The sequence below is a fragment of the Hippocampus comes genome, unplaced genomic scaffold (genome assembly GCF_001891065.2).
Source record: "Hippocampus comes isolate QL1 unplaced genomic scaffold, H_comes_QL1_v1.1 scaffold590, whole genome shotgun sequence".
Taxonomy (NCBI): domain Eukaryota; kingdom Metazoa; phylum Chordata; class Actinopteri; order Syngnathiformes; family Syngnathidae; genus Hippocampus; species Hippocampus comes.
The window spans coordinates 145,932-161,604 of record NW_017806273.1 but is presented as its reverse complement, the minus strand read 5'-3'; the positions used below and the strand labels follow the sequence as shown (position 1 = coordinate 161,604).

Here is a 15,673-nt window from a genome sequence, read left to right as displayed (position 1 = left end):
CCTTACATGGTTTCAAAAGGTCGACTTACAGGGTTGGAAGAAGTACAACTATTCGAAATGGCAAAAGGAAGGCGGCAACAAAATCAGACCAGAAAAGCTGATTTCCTTATTTTGATAATGAATCTCAATTGTTGGTCGTCAAAGGCGAGCTACAAAAGAAAAAGGGCTAGTTGGTGCAATCACTTTTACTCCCGCCATGCTTAATTTTTTGTCTCTGGACTATCATTGACACAAGTTCTTCTTCATTGTACTTCTGTATTTTGTGTCTGGATTATTTGTTGTTTGACGGTGGGGACAGAAACAAAATATTCCCGTGTGTATGTTTCTATACGAGTGACTGGAGTCTTATTGCATAATTTAGTTGCAAGATCTCCTCTTTGGGTTTGCACGATGGTGCACCTGCTGCCCCGTCACTCGCCATCACTGTTGTCACACGTTTGTGTGTGTGTGTGTGTGTGTGTGTGTGTGTGTGTGTGTGCGTGTGCGTGTGCGTGTGCGTGCGCATGCGTGCGCACAGTTGGCAAAGCAATTTGGCAGTGGTCTGGATGGAGCTCGTGGGCATGCTATCATCTTAAATCAACTCAGCGTTCACTCTCGTTGCTAAAACACTGACTTGTTGAGAGGAGACGCTGCCAAGCAGGATTTTATTAAAATCCTCTGTCTGCACACTTGATTTTCCAAAACCAAAATAAAACTAAAACATCTTTATTTCTTGCAATATTTGGCAAGTCATATGTTGCCACTCTCAAGTCAAATTTAATTACATAACCCTTAATCACAAAGTCTCAAAGGGCATCACATGGCCACAGTTGACAAATATTAACGACATCCCCTGATCTTGAACCTCAGGAAGGCAAAGAAAAACTCCAAAACCCAAGTCTTCTTTGGAATCTAAAATCTTTGCATTTCACCTCGTTTTGCCAATCGCATTCACTTTTCGCGAAGTTGGTCCTGTGGCACCATCTGCTGGATTTATTTTCCTGTTTTATTTATTGATTGGGAGTTCGCGCTGGCACATTTTTTTTTCATCTGCCATTTTATTAGATATACCTGGCAAAAAAATGCACCCTTAATTTAATCGCTGTTGATGTCATGATGTCCACTTGGACTGTAGAGTAGTTTGTAGCAGTGTTGCGACCGTACTACAGGCCAGTGACTCCGCTGAGACTTGTTCCTTGCACATAAGCACGTGTTACTGTCAGTGTGTGACCCCGTTATTATTTTGGGTTGCCACTTCATAGGCAATTTGTGTCGACTTTGTGATTTTTTTTTTTTTTTTTTAAGTCTCACCCATTTTTGAGAAGTACTTGGGCTTCCTATGTTACTGCATTTTATCGTTGATTATTTTGGTGGTGCTTAGAGAGAGAAGGATTTTTTCAAGGTGGGACTTGGTGTGGAAAGTTTGGCAAATATTGTTCTGTAGTGTTATCACTTGGCTCATTTGGTGACGGAACAGTGACCGCAAATCCAAACACCTTCATGCACCTTGAGGCAGCACCACCTCCTCCATGTTGTTGATGTTGTTCATTATTCAGGAGAACCTGAGCCTGCTGACGAACGAGGGGGCGGAACCTGAACGCCACCAACTGGACCAATGGAGACCCAAAGTGGACCAGAACAAGACCTCCTTGCTGGGGACTCTCAAGGTGCCACATCAAGGCTGGAAAAAAAATGACATCATCGACTGCATCTCGAGGTACTTTTCTTCTTTTGTGTGCGTCGTATTGCTTCCTTGCCTCCCATCTTTTTGCCATACAGGAGGTAAAGCGTATTAATTAGCTTTTGGTTGTGCACTTCTCATGGTTCTTTGAGGCTCATTTGTGCTGAACTTTTGTCAGTTACCGTGATGAACAGTGATAACAAAAAACCGTATCCCATTGCTTCTTCATCGCCAAGATCAACTGTTACTTTGTTCATCTTTTTTCGTTGCGACCATTAAAGGCATGGTATCCCCCTTCGCCCCCCTCCTTCCGAAGAAAAATAAATAAAAACATCAATAGATAAAACACGAGGAGGACATAATGAGGTGTCTGTGTATTTTTCATCTCAGCGGGGCCTCTCCGCAACCTCGTAAGTTGTTGAGAATGAGAATTGACAGGTGGGAACAGGTGGGCTGCTGATTGTTCCTTTTGTGTGCAGAACCTTGCCAGGCCACAAGTGGGTGACCCACGTGGGCTTTTTTTTGCCCCCTATTTCCTCCCAAGCGATGCAGCTCAAGTGGTTGTAGTTGTCAGTCGGCCTGATGTCCGTTAATTATTCATGTGCACATCCAAAAGTGTCTCGCTATGGTAACGATAACCTGCTGGTCTCGCTCCCTAGTCCGTCCCACTCCATATATAGAAATGTGGGATGAAATGCTCGTTTATTGGGGAACTTGGTTATGAGCGAGAGTTATGTTGTCAGTAGTTTGAAGAATATAAGAGAGATGTTAATTTTACTCAAAGCAAAATTTGAGAATCGTCTCATTTTGCAGTGACTTCAATCTTTCACTGTGAAAATGTTCAACCTACTTGTGGCATTGTTGTCATACATGCATTGACCGCTAGAGGGGGCATGTTACTGTACATTTTCTGCACGCTTCTTTTCTGGCACAAGGTAGCTTCTGTCCTGATGGCTTTTCCTCTTTAAAAAAATATAAATAAATACACAAAGCATCAGTTTTACTGATATTTCTTGGTTGAGGTGATTAGTGATTACAATTAGATTTTTAATTCAATTAGTTGCTTTTCTTTGTTCCTGTGCATCATTGCATTTTTTTTTTTTCATGATAGCCTGGACTTTTCCTGAAACCAAAAGTCTGCACGCGTCACTATGCACACACTCTTGTCTGAACCCCCCCCCTCCCCCCAAACAAACAAAAAAAGACACCTCTGATATGATTTTTAGACGTGCCATGAAGGACGCTAAAAAGTAGGCCACGCTCAAATGGCTTTCACGTGCAAGTCGCTAGTTGCAGGTGTGCAAACAGATACCACGAACACTGTTTTTTTGGCCTGTTGCTCATTCCACAATCAAATGACAATTTTGGCACGCAATAATTTTTGTGAGAAAAAAAACAAAAAAACAAACGCACTTGAGGAGTGTAGTGGAAAAGCCACTTGCTCCAAGGTGTCACTGTGGAAACAGGAATACGCCTTCACACAAACGTTGGGACACACACTCACACACACACACACACACACACACACACACACACACACACACACACACACACACACATACACACACACACACACACACACACACGCACACACAGATGCACACACAGGCTATTTGTATTGCCAATGTAGGTCATGAGAAGAAAAAAAGTGGTTGATGCTGGCTGCAAGAAGGCTTTTTTTTTTGTTGTTTTTTTTTTTTTTTACAGTGAGTAGTGGTGGTACCCGTGGTATAGTTTGTATTTACTTTTTCTTGTGACGCATCTATTTTTAATGAATTTATCATATCTTATGCATGATAAATTCTTGGTACTAATCAATGTTTGAGTACTTATTGCTTCTTCCATTTTCAGTCCAGCAAGGCCTCGAATTCATCTCACCACTCATTTTGCATCTCGTTTGCGGCGAGGGTGTGCACCATTTCCACCCGTCAAATAGCGCAAGACAAATACAGGATATGTATTCAGCAATGCCTGGTGGGCACTCGCACAAACACACACCCACACACACACACACACACACACACACTCACAGTCGCACACACACTCACACTCACAGTCGCACACACTAGGCGGGGATGTTGCTCCCTTTCTCAGTCCCTCCCTCTCTTTTTTTTTTTTTTTTATAGTCTTGACTTCTCGCCTTTTGGCCCCAAAGAGAGAAGGGGCTGTCCAAGTAATTTAATACCTGTCCGATTCATGACTTTTTTTGTGGGGGGGGACTAACTTGCTCAACTGCCCTGACAAGTGGTGAGGTTAGCACACATGAGCAGGCAGAGACAGAGGCGGCAAGCAGGAAGAGAGAGGGGGGCAAGGAAAGAAGAAGACGAAGGGAACGTATCCTCCTCACATGGAAGAATGATGGAAGTGACCCGGGGCTCGCCGCCTGCCAACATGAGCTCGGAGGCCCAGAGAGGGACGGGAACGGGGACAGCGTGCCCGCAGGATGAGGTGGTCTCGGGGCGCCTTGCCAATTTGGATGCTTTCCCGCCGCGGGACTTTAGAGGGAAGTTTAAAAAGATGCGGCACAAGAAGAGGCCCACCATCCTTGAAAGTAGGTTCAGTCCATAGTCATTTGGAAATGGCGCACTTGTTGAGTCTGTTTGGCAACTCTGGGGTCATGTCAGAATTGAGACCACGTTTTTGAGAAACAAACCATACTTGAAATCATTTTGGAAAAACAGCTGCTTACCCATATCATTTCATATGTGTGGGTTTTTTTAATGAGGAATACGAGCAATCCAGTCTATTATAGTCATTCTTTGCAGAGGATAAACAATACATTCCTGCGAGTATTATCTTTCTATGTGTGTTGCCCCACTGTTTGTGTTCAGACGTCTGCCACTGAAAGGATCACCCCACACCATATACTGTAGATGGTAATTGTTAGCCCGCGTACCAGTGTTGTTCCGACTTGTGTTAGCATTAAGCTACTGAAAGCTCCTTTATGTAGTTCCACCCATCCATCCATTATCTGATCTGCGTATCCTGTTCTATTTCAATATTTGAGGTGCGATTCTCTGTTTGCTGCTTAGTTTGATGCTCGCCTTGAGCTGTTTTTTCTTCTTAAATAAATCTTCACCATTTGCTAATTGCTGCTTGTTTCTCTCGCGCTACATGGCCAAAAAATATTTTGTAACAGAGCTTCTCAGAGAAAATAAACCCACATTGTGGAATGACCCGTCCAGTATGAAAGGAGCGAAAGTCCCAAGATGCGAAGGGGCCCCTGGGGGCCATGGGTGGGGGTGGGAGGGGGGGCTAGCGCAGAGACAGTCCACACATAGCTGGCATTCCTCACCATCACCAGCGCCTGTTAATGCTCTTAATAACGTCTTAATGTGGCCCAGCCATTTTTCTTCTGCTCTTATACGGGGGAGTGGGGATTGTGGGCTGGGGGGTGCGGTTAGTGACGGCTCCTCACCATCAAGTACATTATGTAATAGTGGACAAGTGTTTTGATGGCGTCAGTTGTGGGGATTATGCAGCAGAGTGTGGATGATCTCATCACTGACTGCATATGCACTTGTGTTGACTAGGAACTACAGTATATGAGTATTAATGACCTGTCATTCCCCAAATATTGGTTTCTCTTTGACATGGCACATCACATCATTTTATGTGGCCCGCAAGAGCCAATCAAACATGTCAACTTCCTTGTGACAGCAACTGTGGAGGAGATGTGATCATCTGCAGGGAAATGAGCGCACTTTGTTGCTCAAGTTCTACAATCTCAATTCGATTTTTGTTCAATTGGAAAAGGCTCCACGTCCGTGTACTTGATCTTTTTGGCATCCATGAAATAATTCAGACTCTTGGTAGTTAATGTTGAGGAGCATATAAGATGAACGGACTGCTCCCAGGGCACTTTTCATTTTTACATCCTGACAGTGTCATTTGTCGCGGTTGACGTCTTTTATGTCTCCAAATAAGTTGGCCGTGGTCGTCGTCTGCAGTCGAGTAACTACATGAGCTAAGCCCCTGCGAGGAAACGATGTAGCTGGCAGGGAATGCTGGGAAAATATGAGGGGGGGGGCTTTTTGGGGGCCATAAATCCCAAATTTCAGCAGAACTTAATCGAGCATTTTTGTCCAAGGGCACCGCACCCATATTTCCATGTTGCCTTATTCAACATAAAATTGCATAAGCGGGTAAAAGCGGCCCTTCCTTCAAGCCATTTGTCTGATTTACATTCCAAACATTTTGCACTTCATACATTGCAGTGTTGTTGCAGGCTCTGCTGATCACTTGAATGCAGTCTTCCCACCGCTTTCACAGATGTTCCCGCTTGTGCTTATAGTTGTTCTCCATCGACGACAGATGAGAGATGGGCTGGTGTAACGCACTCATCATCATTACTGTTATCATCATCATCATCATCATGAGGCAGACAAACAGAAGTTATTATTAACTGCGCGCCGGCTAAGAGGATTGCTCCCTGCACTGCCGGCCTCCACACGCAGTGATTGAAAGGGAACTCGCACTCCCGCCCACCGCCCGCCTCTCACTGTCCACGGCGCGATGCCGAGCGTCAGTGGAGGCTAGTGGGGGAGCGGGGAGAAAGCGCGCAAGTGGGAGGACGTCGGAGGACCCCAGACTTGCCGGCTTGTCGCCTCTGAGGCCGCGGGAAGGGCTGACGGCGACGCCGCCTCCGAGGCAAGCCGGCCGATCATGGCCAGCCAGCAGGACTCGGGCTTCTTTGAGATCAGCATCAAATCTCTGCTCAAGTCATGGAGCGGCTGTGAGTAGCGGCTTGATCTCTTTTCGATTTAACAGAGGTCTCAAACTTGTTTTCACTTAGGCTTGACTTTGCGAGGAATTTGCGCGAATGTCATTCCAAACCAAACTCTTTAAATCTTCTCTTTTTAGAAAAGGGCATCATGGCTCGTCTTTTAAGGTCATGAAGGATGCAGACAAATGCAACAGTAACGGCACTATGCAGTTAAAAAAAAAATACAAATTTTCACCGGCGATACTTTCCAGATCAACCTGCGATAAAATGCACCACCATAAAAACATTGTCAAATTAGTTGTACCCATTCTACTTCAACCTAAAAACATTTACAACACATTGCAAATGTACCGAATGAGAAAATATCGAAAATGCCTCATCCATTGTCCGTATTAGATCTGTGCGTTTAATAGGCGGCGCCTGCTGTGGTGGCATTTTGTGTCTGGCCGTGAGCTGTGGCTGACAGCAGCTACTGTGTCAGTTTGATATGAGGGAGCTTGTTTTTTACTGTCCTCATCGTGTTCAATAAATGTTTTTTTTTTTTTAAATGGCTGGCCATGTATATGACACAGAGGGCTGCACGTGGCCTGCGGGCCTTCAGTTTGACAACTGTGTTCATTTGTTTTCTTTACATAGCTACATCCAGTGGAACTTCTATTTGACCGTCTCTTAGCAACAGCATTGCCTGAGTAACGCATCTTCCTCCGAGAAGTTGTCCATCGTGCACTGAGTCATTATCATGACTTGTCCTCTCTGATTATATGCAATAATTCAGCCGGTCATTGCTGCACCGCTGTTTTTTGTGTTTTGTTTGTTTTTTGTTTTGTTTTTTACAGCTAGTGATGACATATTTATGCTACATCCATTATAGGTGTGTCTATCGTTAAATAAGGAAAATAATTGTCCACACCAGCCAGTGGAGTAAAGCTAAAGTTTGGCATGTGTCCTCATCAGGGCTCAAGAGTGCACCCAATTTGTGTGACCAGACAGCCTAATTTCACAATGGTGCAAACTGAAAAAAAAATCTGAGGTCGCACATACCGATCTGGTAAATGTATTGACCGTATTGACCACTTCCAAGACCGGAACCATTGCCGTCGTCGATGAATAAGCTCCAAGCCTTGCTAATTGCTAAGCTAACCTAGCTAGCGCGTTCAACACAAGCAATTAAGTAGGCACTTGGTTGATACGAGTCCACTTTTCACAGACATCTGACGGAAGCCGCGTTAAATCGGAGCGTATTCATCTTTGAACAGCAGGCAAATTCAGAAATGTCTGGAATCGCCACAAAAAGTCACGGATCTGCCAAACTGCTCTGGAAGAAACAACAAAATATTTCAAGCCTTGAGCATCCTTACTCACAGATGTGTTGAGGGGACTGGGGGGCTGTGCACATTGCGGCGCCATCCACTCGATGTGCTGTGGATCGCTCCCACCGATTTTGTTTTTCCTCACCTGGATCCTCAGTGCTTTTGCCAATTTACCAGGGGCGGGGGGGTTCAGTTGTGTGAGGGTATTTCAATGGTATGACAGTGTTTCAATCATGGTTGTTTGTGTTCTGTGAACGTAGGCATTCAATTGCAGTTGGAGACTTGGCCCTGCAGTTTTCAATCCAGTCTCAGTCGCTATCCGATGTTGATACAAGAGTATACGCAATGAGTCAGCATCCCAACTCATATGCACTGCTGCTGCTGCTGTTGTTAAGCGCAGTGTGCAGAGTTCTCACATGGTCTAAAGCGCTCTTAGTAAGCGGGAGGACGCACTAATAGGATTAGTGGAGCTTCACCTGCAACCCAGCTGAATTCTTCCATTGGGGCCACGCGGGGAGGAGATCAGCTACTGCTTGTCTCGTGATTTTTTCTTTTTTTTGATTGAAATGATCCCATTGCTTGAATTGGTTTTAAAAAAAAAAGTCACATTGTGTCAACACAAATAGCGACACTAGCTCTTGTCAGGCATCCAACTGTGACTTGACTGACATAAATGTCACCACAGATTCTCAAAGAGCGATTCACTCTTTAGTTTGTTATGAAGATGATGTCATGTCGTCAGAATTTAAACACTGAATGCACCCTTTTTATTGATTTTATTCATTTTCCATTTCGTTATGGAACACGAGTCAGTGAGCCTTGTGTGTTAACAAAGGTGGTGTCGATATATTATTTATTTATGTATTCATTTCAGTCCCTCTGGCGTAAAAACTTGACATCATAAAGCTACGGGCAGGGTGTTCCTGCTGATTACCTAACACGACGCGCAAGTGTTTACTAGCCTTGAGTTCTACTCGAGTGTGTTTATTTATAGTCTAGTGGCTGTTTGTGTGACGAGAATGCATCAGCTCCCCTTCCAGGTCTGCGTCAACCCTGGACATGCCGGTCTAGTTAAAAGGTGCTGACCCACTCCCTATGAATGGCTGCTAATTCCGTTGTGGACATGAATGCGGGGATTCAGCAGCATCAAAATAGCCGAAAACTGTTGAAACTTTCCTGGCAGCAAAATGTGTCATATCATACGATATACAAAATGGCGATCTTCCATTCCCTCACCCAGTGAGGATCAGTAAGAGAATCAATCAAGAATCAAATCGATTATTAGTATTGATAATTGAATCTGCATCGTTAAAATCCATTGACTACCCATCGCTTTTAATAACTGTGAGAAAAAAAAATACATCATGCGATTGATTAAGCCTCTAAATGGGCAACAGTAAACAAAACAAACAGGAAGAAAGTATCCAGTGGCATGCTTGAAATTGAACAAAATCCATCGTAGGATGCTAGTCAACCAATTTGTTGGGATGTTGTTTGCATCGCTAAAAACGGAAAACAAAATGATCCGTCACTTCCCAGGTTATTTTTTTATAAAATGTCAGAATACCGTGAATCCACGGATAAATGCCTTTCTGTAACCTTCCGGTCTCTCTATTGCAACCTAAATGAAGTTATTATAGATTATGTGTGAGGGGAAGCCACTTGTTTGCTTCATTGCGCGGTCCTCAGGGGAGTGTACCACGCTCGGTTTGTTTTCAGCACGATGTCGCTGATGTCATGTCCCTGCTAACCCCCTTATTTGCCAGTCACATGCCTGAGACACAAACGGCCTCCCATACAATTGCACCTTCCATCTTGATGTCTGATGGTGTGACTGTCATGTCAGTCTAGTGCCCACACACGTCGCAATCTCTCCCCCCCCCCCAGCCCCCCCTCCTCTGTGGGGCTAATTATAGCCACACAGCTACGCGCCCGTAGCATCACCACACTTTTCCCGGGCTAAAAATTCCCACTTGACCTTCACTCCTGGAAGGCGGCACAGGCTGGTCACAAGACGAGAGGGGGAAGCCAAACACGGACCTCAGGGAAGGAGAGAGACAGACGAGTTTTGTGTGGTCTCTCGTCTTAGTCTGCGCCCGTTTCCGCACACCCACCATGGAAACTATTCCCCGGGAGGACGCGGCCAGCTGACACGCAGGATATGGACGTCGGCGGGTTTCCATAGGGGAGAATTTGGGGAGTGGGGGGGGACACGAGCCCTGATACGGCATCTGGCTTCCCCACCATGGACGCAACAGCCATGTGCTGGAGTAAAGCCAGCGTCATCAGCTTCATCAAGGGCCTTGGTAGGTGCTGAGAGAGGTCGCGCATGCTGCTCATTCCTTGAAAAGCGACATGGCACACACATGTCCCGGCAAGACCTGGAGAACTCGGCCACGTTTACGCTGCAGTAGGGTTGCAAGATTCCGGGAAACTGAATGGGTATTTATGAGAAGTTAAACCGGTTTTCGTCATCCAAATATTTTTTTGACAATCGTGACTAAAGTGCAGCATTAGCATAGATTAGTGACGGACCAGCACGCACATTCATCTAAATTCAAGTTTTTTAAATTAGGGCATTTTAAAACAACATAAAAAAGCTGAACATCGCTTAATATGTCATAGAGCTGTGATCAGTCGCCACCCAAATGTATGTTGACATTTCTACTTTTGCCCACTTTAACCGCAGCAAATATTAGAAGATAGAAACTTGGAAGGAGGAAAACACGGAACGAAAACACTGGGGCGATTTGCAGAGGTTGAAGTGGGCATAAGTAGAAATGCCCACATAAATTTTGGTGATGATCACAGTTTTCTGACATTTCGTGATAAGAAGCTTACCTCTTGTGTACTTTTTTGGGACGTAATCAAACGCGGCGGTCGTCATCATGACACGATGCGGTTGGTCGCATTCATGAGATCTTTGGCTGCCCTCGCACATCACTGACATCTTTGCTTGGAAATGAAAACAGCAGCTGCTGCCCGTCGCAAATCCAAAGTCGCTGCCCTTTGGTCAGCGTCTGTCAGGTTTGTTCATCACGGCGGGAATTTTCATGTCCATGTTTGGGGAAAACCTCCTTTCTGGCGCACTGAACTCTCATTAGTTATAAGCCCGCTTCTTATCACTGATGAGTATTATTTTTGCAACGAATGAATCGCCTGACTCATTCGTGCCCCTTGGAAAAAATTCGCCCACAATGCCAGTTTTACCTCCTATTTTTAAATTGGGTGTCTTCAGTTTGTGAAACACGTTGACAGACGGACACTAAACTGCGAAGTTTTGCTGACTGTAATCAGTGATTGTCAAAGTGCGCTGGCAGTATGCGGGCTCCCTCTAGTGGTGCGTGAAAGAATCACTGAATTCAATGTTCAAAATGCGCATAATGTGACCGCGTCTTCGACCATTTTCTTCATTCTTCATGTGTTGTTCCCGCAGCCTCGCCCGTGGGCAATGGCTACAACAAGCCGCCCCTCCCTCCGGTCTGCAGTCCTCAGGGGGAGAAGGGCCCGCCGGTCGCCATGCCCATCAGCGTGGACCCGGAGAGCAAGCCTGGTGAGTACGTCCTGAAGAGCCTCTTCGCCGCCTTCGCCACCATGTCGGAGCACAAGATCCGCGTCATCATGGCGGAGCCACTGGTGAGTCATCAGACTGTTTCGAAAATATGAGACAAAATCAAGACACAAATACAGTAGCAGAAAAAAACACACAAAATGTCAGCATAAACGGGTTTAAAAAACAAATACCGTGCACTCCGCAACAACGTGGTCACATGTACATTGTCATGTTCAAGTATCCATGTGGCGTGCACAAATGTCATTTAAGGAAAGCAATGAGTCACCTTGTCCTGTATAGTCTGCAGGGAGCTGTTTGTTAATGAGCACTGGGAGGTGCGCTAGTCGTCCGTGTCAGCATGCTGCCTTCCGGGACGTCTCCCTCTTTGTCTTTTTCCTCCCAAGGGAGACTGCGTAGTTTTGTTTTGATCTGTCGACTGCCGTCTTTAACCTGGAAAGTTGTGTTTTATCTGCGTGTTGGGTCTTGAGGTTTTATGACCAGTTGCGTTGTCAGACAGCTGTAATTGGGGTGTGCCATGAAGCTGTGATAGGTCTCAATTTGCTGATGGGCCATTGAAGGTAGTGCAGGCAGCCTGCGTTGAGACAAAAACTGTCAGTTTTGTTCTGTCACATTGATTTTAGGTTGCATTTTAAAGCTATTACTCATTATACCCAATAAGCAAATTAAAGATTAAAAACAAAAAAAGTTAAAGCCACATTAACATGATGCACGGTTTGAACTTTCAATTCGGTGATTCTTTTGTGTACCACAAGAGGCAGCCTGCGTGCCTCTAGTGCAACGTACAGCATGTTGAGAAATGCAGTTGCAAATTCATTTTCTCATTTTTGCCACCTGACTTGCTTTATTTTTTTTTTCTTGAGTTGCACAGTTTTGCATTGATTATTAAGCTTGTTGACAAAGTGATTGAATGACAAATTTTCTTCTTTGTCAATCCAGCCTCCCATTTATTAATGAAGAGGATGTGCATGCGCCAGTGGTGCGAAACTCATTAGGCGGCATTAATCCCTCATGAAAGCTGTCATCGCATCTCATGATGGAGGACTTTCATAATGCGAGGAGCCATTAACGACGCATCTTTCATATCGGTGGCAGCTTTCATACTGCTGCCTCCCTGATTGAGCTCGCTCTCATCACTCGGATTAAGATCAGAAATGTGGAATGGGTGAAACTCCAGTTTGAGAGAATAACAACTTTTTTTTTTTTTTTGCAGGAAAAGCCCTTGTCAAAGTCTCTTCAGCGGGGGGAAGATCTTCAGTTTGACCAAGTGAGCATAAAGGTTCAATACTTGAATGTTGGTTTGTCATCATTTCGTCCATTCCTTCATACGGGATATACGAAGGAAAATCGTCTTTTTAATGACTCGTGTACAAAGAGTAGGGTCTCGGGTGCATCCCCAACCTTCAAGTGGGAAATCAAACAATCAAGTCACTATTTTGCGAAATTGTGTCTGTGAGTGAGCCCTTCTGAATACTCCCCAAATTGTGATATCACCATTCATCTTATTTACAAAGCGCCCTTAATGCTTTGTTTCTCCGCCCATGACAGCAGCTGGTCTTGGTTTTAGAGGCACACTTTTCAAGCCACAGCAGGGCAACCCTTTCACGTCAAAGGCAAAAGATAAGCAGAGCTGCCGCGGCGACACCGCAGATTAGCATGAGCGGCACAGACTTTCTTGTGGAAGTTGTGTGCTGACTTGACATGATTTGATTTTGTGGGCCGCATAAAACTGTTGTTGGGGTTTAAATGACAAATGTTGTTAGTTGGGCATTTGTTCCAGGAAGGGTTCAGTCCCTACTGTGTGTGTGAGCGCCAACTGCATTTGGGATGATACCTGAAAAAGGCTCGTTGGCACACGTCCCAACAAATGCTGTTTATGAGCCAGCGGAGGGCAAGGCATGTTTACCTTGAGCCTTGGCGCAGGTCCGACGTGTGTCCGTGTGCCTGCGCAGAGAGCCTCCTTTCACGGCGGCCCACAGCGTCGCGTTTGTGCTGCTGCATGAAGCACATTGGAGCGGTCTGCGCACAGAGCCCGGATTCTTCTCCAGGCCTCGTGCGCAATGAAGGCCTCGCTTGTATAGCCGCACCCCTCCGCCCGCCAGACTCTCCTCCCTTCCTGTGTGCTCTGAACGCGCCCGTTCCTTCCTTTCCCTCACCCCCGCCCTCCTACAGTTGACGCAGGCGGCTTACGGGCACCTTGACTCCCTTCTTAGCCGTGACAACCTGGCCCTTTACTTGGAACCAAAACACTCAACCCCTCATTCACGAATCATCACTTTCACATGAAAACAAATTTGTGTTACTCTACTGTGTGAACATTTTGGCTCACAGCTGCTGTCCGCAGCGGACGCCATCCTGCAAAGTTTTGCTCAAATGGCTTTTGTATGACTAGCGTCTCCTGTGATTTCACGCCATTAAAACAACCAAGCAAGTGGCGGAGTGCGACTGTTTGCGCAGCGCTGTAAATAACAGAGTCCTTCTCATGTTCTTCTGCTGCAAGTTTGTCATCCATTGAAGTCAGGAAGGCGCTCACTGATTGTAATCTCTGATGGGCGTACGCGTCTTGCTTGGTGTTGCAGTTGATGAGCACCATGAGCTCCTTGGCCGAGTACTGCCTGCCCTCCATCCTGCGCACTCTGTTTGACTGGTACAAACGGCAAGTCGGCCTGGAGGAGGAGCTGCACGAGTACCGGCCCAGAGCCAACACCAAGTCCAAAACGTGAGATCGAGAGACGGCAAAACACTCGGCTCGATGCTGACATTGCCTGTGTGTCTGTTACAGTGATGAGCAGCAGCGGGATTATTTACTTGAAAGGAGGGATTTGGCGATCGACTTCATCTTCTCCCTTGCGCTCATAGAAGTGCTGAAGCAGGTGACTTCCTTTCCATGTTAAAGCACAGTCAACTCTCAAAACAGTGTCAACATTAGCATTTCACCTTGTATGGGCAAAACCATTTTTTTGCTATATCGAGCAAACTGGTTAACAGTACTGGATGACGCAGTCACCATCGTTAGGGGAGCAACATATATGTTTAAAAAAAAAAATCCGGGTACCAGTGCTAAAAATGCTAACTTATTAAGCTTGGGCCAGGATCAGCCCAAGTTTACTTTTAAAGATAATAGTGCTTAGTTTAGCAAGAGAATATACGCCCTGTCTCAATGATGTTCCTTATTTGTCTCCGTTGTATTCTGTTGTGTCTCCCGATGATTCTCCAGATGCCGCTGCACCCCGTACCCGACAGCTCGGTCAACGAGGTCATCAACTCAGCCTTTCAGCACTTTAGATACAAAGAAGGGTAAAGTTTTGCTTTGACTTTTCCACGAGCGTTTCTTGACCACTTTTGCGTGACCCCCTTTTCTTTTCTTTCTTTGACAGATATCACGGTCCGAACACTGGCAACATGCACACTGCAGCAGACCTTTACGCCGAGGTCATTGGCGTACTGGCTCAGTCCAAGTGAGTACATGCACTCTTATGGTATTCGGTGCTGAGGAATTCTCTCGCTGTGCCGCGGTGTCTCCAGTTCAGGAGAGTGGAACATGTTTTGGGACCTCTCATTTTTGGACATTTTACACCGTCGTACCAAACTAGGGCTGGAAATTGATGTGTGTCCAGTTGCTGTTGTTGCGGAACAAAGATCTGAAAATAGAACCAGGGTGGAGGCGCTCAAGAGCGTTTTATTAACCCTACACGGCCATGAATGAAATGTTGTTTCACACAGTTTATGCTCACAAAGACAAGATGCCGAATTTTCTCACAAGCGCACGGGCAGTCACCAAGAGTGGTGCTCATATGAACCCTTGTGATGAATTAGCAACTATAAATAGTCCGCCCGAAGAATCCCATCTCTGGCTCAATTTGAGAGGGATCAGGCGCTCAACCGGGAGCTCATCTTTACAGTGCAGACTCACTGTCTACAGTTTGGAGGGGGAGGAGGGGGCAGGGGTGATAGTTTGAGGAGGCATGCGTCTTGAAATAGAATCTCGAGTCTCCCTGGAATGGTGCCATGCTTTTATGACACTCAGGAAGTGCTGATTTCTCTGACGGGGTGACGCGTCTCACGTAGGACATGTGGTTGTGTTGATCGTCCTCAGGTTTCCTGCCGTGAAGAAGAAGTTCATGACGGAGCTGAAGGAGCTCAGGCAGAAAGAGCAGAGTCCATATGTAGTGAAGAGTACCATTAGCCTCATCATGGGAGTCAAGTTCTTTCGAATTAAGATGTATCCTGTTGAGGATTTCGAAGCTTCATTTCAGTTCATGCAGGTAATCGAAACATTTGGCGGATGTCGCGCTTGCGGGCTGTCGAGAGCAAATCCGAGCTCAGAAGAAGAAAGACAGATTGGGAAAAGATGCAAAATTCAAATAGTCAGAGAGGACTTTTCACACAGGGCTGGGTTTGTGAAT

General features: G+C 45.7%; 1 protein-coding gene and 1 long non-coding RNA gene across 8 annotated transcripts in view; one reads left to right on the top strand and one right to left on the bottom strand.

The window, feature by feature from the left end:
* Nucleotides 1-3,853: 3,853 nt before the first annotated feature.
* frya (furry homolog a (Drosophila)) overlaps nucleotides 3,854-15,673 on the top strand; it is a 39,319-nt gene continuing 27,499 nt past the window's right edge. For 3 of the 7 annotated variants that reach the window (XM_019857559.1, XM_019857560.1, XM_019857558.1), the window contains exons 1-8: nucleotides 3,862-4,211; nucleotides 11,133-11,332; nucleotides 12,481-12,534; nucleotides 13,847-13,986; nucleotides 14,050-14,140; nucleotides 14,485-14,564; nucleotides 14,645-14,725; nucleotides 15,364-15,532. In XM_019857559.1, coding sequence (XP_019713118.1) covers nucleotides 3,923-4,211; nucleotides 11,133-11,332; nucleotides 12,481-12,534; nucleotides 13,847-13,986; nucleotides 14,050-14,140; nucleotides 14,485-14,564; nucleotides 14,645-14,725; nucleotides 15,364-15,532 — 1,104 coding nt within the window. In that variant the 5' untranslated portion in view covers nucleotides 3,862-3,922. Of the gene's footprint in view, nucleotides 4,212-6,104; nucleotides 6,396-9,114; nucleotides 10,003-11,132; nucleotides 11,333-12,480; nucleotides 12,535-13,846; nucleotides 13,987-14,049; nucleotides 14,141-14,484; nucleotides 14,565-14,644; nucleotides 14,726-15,363; nucleotides 15,533-15,673 lie in introns of those variants that run through there. The other 4 variants (XR_002166545.1, XM_019857561.1, XM_019857563.1 and 1 more) reach the window with 4 other exon arrangements.
* On the bottom strand, nucleotides 11,252-13,532 carry LOC109507848 (uncharacterized). Its single transcript, XR_002166546.1, has 3 exons — nucleotides 13,174-13,532; nucleotides 11,473-11,841; nucleotides 11,252-11,329 (listed from the first exon to the last, which is right to left on the bottom strand). It is a non-coding gene; the product is annotated as an uncharacterized LOC109507848 (long non-coding RNA).